The sequence below is a fragment of the Macadamia integrifolia genome, chromosome 12, assembly GCF_013358625.1.
Source record: "Macadamia integrifolia cultivar HAES 741 chromosome 12, SCU_Mint_v3, whole genome shotgun sequence".
Lineage (NCBI taxonomy): Eukaryota > Viridiplantae > Streptophyta > Magnoliopsida > Proteales > Proteaceae > Macadamia > Macadamia integrifolia.
The window spans coordinates 7,827,343-7,836,721 of record NC_056568.1 but is presented as its reverse complement, the minus strand read 5'-3'; the positions used below and the strand labels follow the sequence as shown (position 1 = coordinate 7,836,721).

The following is a 9,379-nucleotide window of genomic DNA, read 5'->3' as shown; positions in this document are numbered from 1 at the left end:
TTTTTCTTCTTGTAGACCAGACTATAGTTCATCTCCTTCTCTCCTCCTCCTCTTTTTCTTCTTGTTGGATTCCATTTTCTCTCTCTCTCTCTCTCTCATTTTTTCTGTTTGATGTGCAGCGTCTTCTTCTTTGATCCCTCTGGTTTTTTTTTTCCCTATGCTTGCAACCTAGGCGAAAGAGTGATGAGGTTTTTTTATTTCTTTTTCCTGTTTGATCTTTGTAGAAGGATCGTGTAATTGTTTGGTGATCAGTGAAATTTTGAGAATCTGACCTTTTTCTTTGGCCCTCTTTTCTGCTGTCTTGCATCGTTGCAGTTGGAGTTTAGGGCTTTATACTCTTTTTCTGTTCAATGGTTTTGGTGCAAAAGCTATTGCAACGACCCTTCTCATCTTCAAGCTCCGGTGAAGCCATGGCCAGACCGATGATGGTGGAGAAGCTTGAAGGACAATGTTCTTTCGCGCCATCTCCAATAGTTTTCCCTGCAAAGTCCCACCAATTTGGCAGGACTTTGCAAGGGGTTGGGGTGGGAGAACTTTGCATCCCGTCAGTCGACAGAGAAAGGCACAAATATTTTTGTTGTGTTTTGAAAACCCACCCCAGATAAACAAACGAGTTCAAAAGCTATGGCGGTGGTATGGGTGGTACAACCATTTCACCCCTTAAATCAAACTCCTCTCTAGGCAAACGGGCCTTAAGTGTCATTGCCAAAAGGTTTGTCTAAGAGGCAAGTGCCTAGGTTTGAGTCTTGAGGGTAGTTGCTTCCCTCATATGCATGATTAGCACCTGGAAAGCAAGCTTCTCTCATATGCACATTTAATTTCTGTTATAGATACATTTATTGATATTCTTAGAATCTTGTATTAGTTGTTGTGTTAATTTGCCTGTTACTGTAGGGTCTGGGAGGTGCAAATGTATGCAGTCTTACCTTTGTTTCATATAAGAGGTTGTTTCCAAGTTTTAGACTTATGACCAACATGTTGTAATAGTGCAATTTAACCGTTATGCCATAGGCTCGCCCACTTCTCAGATATTCGTGTCTTGCATAAATGGTGTCTAGTAAGAACTCCGGTATTTTTTAAATGAAAAAGGAAAAAAAAAGGAAGAAGAAGAAAAACTTCAGTATGGAGCTTTCAGTGAAAAGTTTAGGCCCTCAATTTTAAAGAAAAAAGACAAGCTTAAGGTTGATGTTTAATGGAAAAAATGATTCAATCACAAGATCCGAAATAGAAAGCTATGTTAACTACTGTTAAACAAACAAGTAAATAAAATATATGATAAAGAGGATTCAATTTATGCTAATAAAATTATGGCCCTGCAGTACAACCATTAAAAAACAAAATAGACACATAAATAAGGAAAATGACAAGTCAAAGGATGTCATACGAACTATGGGTTTTTACCCAAGCACAAGTGGTGAAGCAGCATAAACTTTTCTGACTGGTTTCCCAAATATCAGAATCAAATATTCCTTAATTATTGTATTTAGAGTAAAAAATAAAATTAAAATGTTGGTGTCTAGTTACCAGATCATCCACTTTTACATGTAAATTTAAATTCAGTAAAAATTAAGACTTGGGAGAACTCAATATCTGGCTTAGAAGGTTAGCGAATTCAAGACCATATCAACTCACATTAAATTTCTTTTGAAACCAATATGGAATTAATCTCTCTTCTTCATATGATCGATATGGGATCATAACATACCACCACACTTTCAAAACGACGTATACAGACCTTGGGAGAACTCAACCCCATAAATCAGATTACAAGTTAGGTAGAGAACGGGAGGGCCCACAAATCAACCCATATCGAATATCTTTCAAAACCAATGTGGGATCAGCCCCCATATAATTGATATGGGATCGCAATATGTTTTGTTTGTGCATGCATAATCTCATATCAATGCACACAACAATGTTGATGTATTAGTTGTCTCAGATGTATAGTAGGTTGACAGTTCAACTAGTTTGACTGTTACATCTGATAACTATAGTCTACTTCATACTCCACCCTCTATTCTTATGTTCCTAAATCAAAATTATCCAGTTAAAGATGTCACTGGATCAATCCACAGTTCCACAAAAAAAAAAAAAAGAGCAACTTAATGCACGAGGCTTTCACTATTGAAGAGTTTGGGAGAGATAAATGTATGCAACCTTACTCCTTGCTTCACAGAAAAGGACGTTTCCAGAATATTTAATAACCATAATTATCAGGATCCGGCTCCTCTCATTATCCTCAATCGCCCAGGTCTTGCCCAGGTCTACCTGGGAAGACGACATGTGTACATGGCGGATCCAACGACTCTCAATCTTTGCCCATAAAAAATCACCCATCTTGAGAAGAAACCCATACTCGAGCGCCTCTCCCTACCCATACGAGTTTCACTCCTCTATTTTCTCTACTATTCCCTCTCTTCTCATCTCGTTCGTTGCTCCATCACTTGCTCACACTTTAAAAATGAGAAGTTCCCTTTTCTAAACTACCACTATTCATAAAATTTCCCAACTCAACTGCTACAGTATGGAAGAAAACATCCATTTTGAACCAGTTATCTTTTTGTCATCAAAGTTTCTTTCTCAACTCTCTCGCTACAGGCAATCGAATTTTCTTCTCATATTTCCTTTTTCTTCCTAAAAATAGGTGAACGAAAGCAACAAAAATAGGGGAGGGTTTCCCCTGCTGCTTGTGCGCAATTTCGGGCATTATGAGGGTAATTAAGAAAACCCTGAAAATAGGGGTGGTAAATTAGACATTTTAAGGGGAGGGAGCGCCTGTGTGCAATTTCACCAAAAACTGACGGCGTGCAAATCGTTATCCCTAGTTGTGTAACCAGGGTTTTAAACTTGGAATCGACATCCAAATCGGTCAAAACTGGTCATTAATTTGAATGAATCGATGTGAATCAATAGATCGATCAGTGTCTTCCAATATGAATCGGCCGATTCCTAATATGGTTCACTGATTTTTGAAACCCTGGGTGTAACAGTACTGAGAATGACAAACCAACATCCACACAGACCCTTGACAAGAGGGGGTAACCCTTCATTTGTGTAATCTTCTGTGTGATATTATACCTTAATATTACTTCATTTTCCTGCTTCACCAAGCAATCCCTTATTAGTTCCCTAGCCTGTGTGTGTCTGTCTCCCCATAAATCAATTTGATTGTGTAGAACTCCACCATCCTACCAATTAAGCAAATCAGCTGAGAAGAAATGAGATGGGAGAGGGCTCCTATGGCCAACTCTACTTGGATTACACCTATCACCTAACTTAATATCCTCATGGATGATGGAACCCTACCCCTCCCACCTCCATAAAACCCACCCCTCTTCCCTCTCAAACCCAACATCCCCAGATTCTCTCTTTCATCTTCTTCTGCTTTCTATCTTTCACTTCCTCCAAGGAATACCACAATCACCAAATACCCATCAACAAAGAGCCTAAGAAAATGATGAACATGAAGAAACAACTTAACCTCCAACATTCCTCATCAGTTCTACTGATCATGATCATGATCATGATCACCCTCTTCACCACAACCTTAGCTCAGTCACCTGCAACTGCTCCAGCCCCTTCTGTCCCAATCCCTCCTAGCCCACCCCTTCCTGGCCCGGCCTCTCCTGGCCCAGCCCCTTCTGGCCCTACCAACATCACAGCAATCCTAGAAAAAGTTGGAAAGTTCAACATCTTTATCAGGCTACTGAAGAGCACTGGACTTGCAGACCAAATCAACTCAGAAATCAACAACACAAACCAAGCCATTACCCTCTTTGCCCCACCAGACAATGCCTTCTCCGGTCTCCCCTCAGGGACCTCCCTTAACTCCTTCACGGGTGAGCAGCAGATAAAGTTGGTGCAGTTTCATTTGCTCTCTACCTATGTTTCTCCCATACAGTTCCAGACCCTTAGTAACCCTGTTCGTACACAGGCAGGGAGTAGCCGTGATGACCAGTTTCCATTAAATCTCATCACTTCTGGCACAAATGTGACTATGACTACTGGAATTGTTAATGCCACTGTGGTCAACAAAATCTACACAGATGGGCAGTTGGCTGTGTACGAAGTGGATAAAGTTCTCCTTCCTAGGCAATTTTATGTTACGCCGTCGCCGGCTCCTGCTCCAGCTCCGGCACTGCCTAAGCCAAAGAAGTCCCAACCTTTGTCTGCTGCCCCTTCAATTTCTACTGTGGTTCCATCTAGTGCAGTGAGTATCTCAAGGTACATTGGGGTTTCCTTTGCAGTTGCAGTAGTTGCAGTCAGTGCTATATGAATCAGAATTTATGATCATCATCTAGAGTGATCAAAGATGCAATGAGTGGGTTTTGAATAATTTGGGGATCTCTAGCTCTTTGTTCTTGAATCCTTTTGCAGTTCCATTTGAATGTTTTTGCTGTTATGAGATGGGTCTGTTGTGATCAAATATTGTTGGGTTGATCCCTTTTTAATTTGAGATTTATTTTATTTTATTTTTCTTCTTTATATCATAATAAAGAATAGCTTTGGCTATGGAGCCTCAACTTTAGTTTTAGTTTTATTTATTTATTTATTAAGGGTTCATATCAATAAATTTCAAATTCTGATCTTTAACTCCAAAAAAAAAGAAAGAAAAAAAAAAGATAGAAGCAGAAATGGATATTGGATCATATCTGTTAATCTCTATCTTCATCACCTGAAATTTTATATGGAAAAGAAATTTTTCGCTCTCAGGTTCCATTTGACATGGAAAAGTAAATTAATTTAAATGTAAGCAGGGAAAGTTCTATAATGGAAAATTGAGAATTTTCCTTGAAACTCAATTTTTTAAATCCAAGGAAAAATATTTATAAGAATTGTCTCAAGAAAGAAATTAAACAAGAAACAAAAAGAATATATGCAAACTTGGTCAATATATATATATATTTTTTCTCAACCTCCCATGCACATTTTATTTTTTTTGTTATGTAAAAATTAGAAAGATAGACAAATTAAAAGGAATTTAAATAGGAGATATTTTCAGTTTAAATTAATGAAAAAGGGCTTAGTGAAGAAATGAAGGTAATATAGAAGTATAGAACATACTTGCAAGGGGAAATGTTTCCAACATCCCCTGCACTTTTCTCGCCATTTGGACTAATGATTGGCAGATGTTGGATGGATGAGCTATGCTTTCGATATGCCTTTTTTTTTTTTTTAATTGTAACCTACCTCAACCATATCAGGTCCACCATGTCTAGGTTTTTTCTCATTTTCTAAAAGTTTCTATTGAAGTCATTTTTCCTTTCAAATTATTTCTTAGACCTCAAAGATGAAAAATGGAATATGTCAAATTTGTGATACTTTAGCATTGTTCATCATGTGGATGATATGTTCACTTTTTTCTATCCACCAAATCTAGGATACAACCGAATTGCAATGTGGGCACTTGAATGGAAATCTAGGTAGGTGTGGAGAGCCACTCTCAACTTTTAATATCAGCATGTCTTTTCAAGTAGTAGGATATCTTGTCTAATTGGTCCACATGCAGGGCTGATTTCATGTCTTAAGAGTTAAATAGGGACTATAAGGGTCATTGCTTAAGAGCAATAATAAAAGGTTTAGACTAAGAGGCAAATGCCTAGGTTTGAGTCTTGAGGGCGATTGTTTTGTTAAAAAATGCGAAAGGTTAAGACCGACTTCAAACTCATCTCCCAAGACCTCTCATAGGTGTGACCAACAATAGATAATGATCCTTTTAAAAAAAAAAACTAGTAGAGATTCTATTGATTGACCGGCCACATGTTAAATTCCACGGCTCATTTCAATTATATAGCCTATCATGTGTTAAATTTTCTGTCAAATCATCATCATTTCTTTCTCAAGTCTCTCGCAACTGGCTATCAAATTTTGTTCTCATATTTCCTTTTTCTTTCCAAAAAAAGGGTGGAACAAAAGCAACCAAAATGGTTGCTATCAATTAGGGGTGGGTGGAGGGTTTTTCCCTGGCCCGTGTGCAGTTTTGGGCACATTGGAGGGGGTAATAAAGGAAATCATGAAAATATGGGGTAAATTAGATATTTTTAGAGGGAGGGTGAACAGTTATTATGGGTGTAAATTGATTTGGAAATGGTTATTCAGTTTAGGTTTGGTTTGATTCTAGAGAGTGTTGGTGTGATCTGAAATCAAATCGAGAATCAAAACAGTTATGAAATTTGATATACAGACCGAACTTGCTTAGTTTCAGTTCTTACGATTATTTCAGTTCCTGTACTCCGTCCATATACTATAATATACAGTATAAGTTTAATATATTTACTATAATGTTATAGTATCTATGTAATATAGTAGTATTATAAAATCTTTATTTTACTAATATTAGTAATATATACCATAATATATTACTATACTATAATACTTTAGTATTATAATATATTAATATCTAAATTTGGTTCGGTTCCAATGCTAGATCTGGAATTGAACTTATTCAAACCGAGAACCAAATTGGTTTGTGTTGGCAATTTTATACGACACAAAGATTGATAGTGGTATGTGAAGAAGATTGCGGACATGCCAGAGCCGTAAATACTCAAAAGTATGATTTGTTGATTTCTATTTAGGGGATATGAGTTTCTTTTTTGCCTTGATTGTTTCAACGACTTTTAAAGTTCTACACTAAATCGTGATGCTTAAACAAACTTAAGTACAAGTTGCAAATGAAAGGATGAACTTGAGAAAGTAAAGAACTTAAGTGAAATAAAGGTTGAGAACATAACATTTGAAAAGAAGAATTACACTATAAGTATTGGCTTCTAAACAACGAGGTTGCTCAATAACCAAGAACTAAGAACTTAGAAATCTGAAATAAGTAACTAAGAAACGAAAGAGAAATATAAAAGATAGCTACTTTTAGTTGTGTGATGTTGTTGATGAACTTTTTGTTGGTGTATGATGTCTTGTATTCCGTCGCAGTTTAATCTAGGGAGTACTAGTGCAGCACCTAGACAGGCAGGACGGCGGTCCCGCTAGCCGATTAGCGGGCCGTGGGGGTTGCAAGGGGGGCAGGAAGCCCCCCTGCATAGCAGGGGGTGTAGGGGGGCGCAACCCCCCGTTCGAATTTTTTATTTGAGGGCAATTGTAGTTTAATCCGGATTAGGGTTTTTTTCGCTATATATTTGTAGCGAGGGTTTCTTTCTTTGTAATGCAAGCAATACTGAGAGGTGTGAGGACGAGCGCTGTGATCCTATTCTCCATTGATAGTGAAGCAGGATCTCATTTCACCGGGGACGTAGGCAACCTTGCCGAACCTCGTAAAATCCATATGCATTGTTTGTTTTGTTTTTCCATTATCTTCTGCATCGTTTTAGGGTTACGTTTCTACACCTTTTTCCTCCCTCAAGAGTTCTACTTAGATGAAATTCTGTTGCTTTGGTAGTTTCTTAACCGTAATAATCCACCTTCCACGTCCTTAGTGGTGAAGTTATCAGACTCTACCTTCTGTGCTAGCCATAACCGTCTTAACTGCAAAGGTACATGTTTATTTTCTCTCGACACCATTACTCATTAACACAAATGTGTTTCTGACTTTCACGTATCAGTCAATCTGATTGAGGCCTTTCTTGGGACCATCCTAGGGTTCTGTTCTCCTTTCATCACATCGATCAACTAGTCCTTCGCATGAACTCTTCATTACTAGTCTAATTGACTGAAATAAGGTGTAAATAAGTTTGGTTCTGGTTAAAATTTGACATCTTTAGTAAAAAGTGATCTAGGTGGGGGGAGGGAGTGCCAACTTGTAATTTCGCTAAAAAACTGGCGGTGTGCAAATCTTTTTCCCTTTGTGGTGTACCCAGTGTTTAAAACTTGGAATCTGCATATGAGTGGATCAAAATCAATGAAAACCAATCATTAATCAAAGTGAATCGATGCAAATCAATAGGATCAGTCTATGCCGATTCCAACATAATCGGCCGATTCCCAATCCGATTCCCCTGTTGTTAAAACCCATGGGTGAAACAGTACTGACAATGACAACGAACAGCAACACACAGACTCACCCTCGACAAGAGAGACCCCTCCATCTGTGTAATCTGCTGTGTGATATTATACCTCAACATTACTTCACTTTGCTGCTTCACCAAGCAATCTCTCTCTCCCTCTCTCTCTCCCCCTTTCTGTGTTTCTCCATAAATCAATTTGATTGTAAATCCTCCATCCTACCAAGCAAATCACCTGAGATGAAATGAGATGGGAGAGGGCTCCTTTGGCCAACTCAACTGGAATTGCGCCTATCACCTAAACTTCATATCCTCATGGATGATGGAATATCCCTAGCTACCCTTGCCACCTCCATAAAATCCCCCTTTCTCCCTCTCAAACCCAACATCCCTTTTCTCCTTCATCTTCTTCTATTTCCTCTCATTCACCAAACAGAGAACCTAAGAATATGATGAACATGAAGAAACAGCTTCACCTAGGCCTCCAACATTCCTCATCAGTTCTTCTGGTGATCATGATCACCCTCCTCTTTACCACAACCTTAGCTCAGTCACCAGCAACTGCACCAGCCCCTTCTGTCCCAACCCCTCCTAGCCCACCCCTTCCTGTCGCAGCCTCTCCTGGCCCAGCCCCTTCTGGCCCTACCAACATCACAGCAATCCTAGAGAAAGCTGGAAGGTTCAACATCTTTATCAGGCTACTGAAGAGCACCGGACTTGCAGACCAAATCAACTCAGAAATCAACAACACAAACCAAGCCATTACCCTCTTTGCCCCACCAGACAATGCCTTCTCCGGTCTCCCCTCAGGGACCTCCCTTAACTCCTTCACGGGTGAGCAGCAGATAAAGTTGGTGCAATTTCATTTGCTCTCTACCTATGTTTCTCCCATACAGTTCCAGACCCTTAGTAACCCTGTTCGAACACAGGCAGGGAGTAGCAGAGATGACCAATTTCCATTAAATCTCATCACTTCTGGCACAAATGTGACTATGACTACTGGAATTGTTAATGCCACTGTGGTCAACAAAATCTACACAGACGGGCAGTTGGCTGTGTATGAAGTGGATAAAGTTCTCCTTCCTAGGCAATTTTATGTTACGCCGTCGCCGGCTCCCGCTCCGGCTCTGGCACTCCCTAAGCCAAAGAAGTCCCAACCTTTGTCTGCTGCCCCTTCAATTCCTACTGTAGTTCCATCTAATGCAGTGAGTATCTCAAGGTACATTGGGGTTTCCATTGCAGTTGCAGTAGTTGCAGTCATTGCCATATGAATCAGTACAGTATATATGATCATTACTGTGATCAAAGATGTAAGGAGTGGGTTTGAATAATTTGGGGATCTCTCTCTATTCTTGAATCCTTTTGAAGTTTCATTTTAATGTTTTTGCGGTCATAAGAAGGGTCTGTTGTCTCTTACCCGAAAA

General features: G+C 39.1%; 2 protein-coding genes across 2 annotated transcripts; both read left to right on the top strand.

Annotated features, from left to right (window-relative positions):
- The first annotated feature begins 3,356 nt into the window (after positions 1–3,356).
- On the top strand, positions 3,357–4,523 carry LOC122056962 (fasciclin-like arabinogalactan protein 12). The gene has a single exon (XM_042618935.1). The coding sequence runs from the start codon at positions 3,455–3,457 to the stop codon at positions 4,274–4,276; it is 822 nt and encodes a 273-aa protein (XP_042474869.1). The 5' UTR covers positions 3,357–3,454; the 3' UTR covers positions 4,277–4,523.
- Positions 4,524–8,333: 3,810 nt separating this feature from the next.
- LOC122058052 (fasciclin-like arabinogalactan protein 12) lies at positions 8,334–9,374 on the top strand. The gene has a single exon (XM_042620466.1). It carries the CDS (start codon positions 8,405–8,407, stop codon positions 9,224–9,226), a length of 822 nt encoding a protein of 273 aa, XP_042476400.1. The 5' UTR covers positions 8,334–8,404; the 3' UTR covers positions 9,227–9,374.
- The last annotated feature ends 5 nt before the right edge of the window (positions 9,375–9,379 follow it).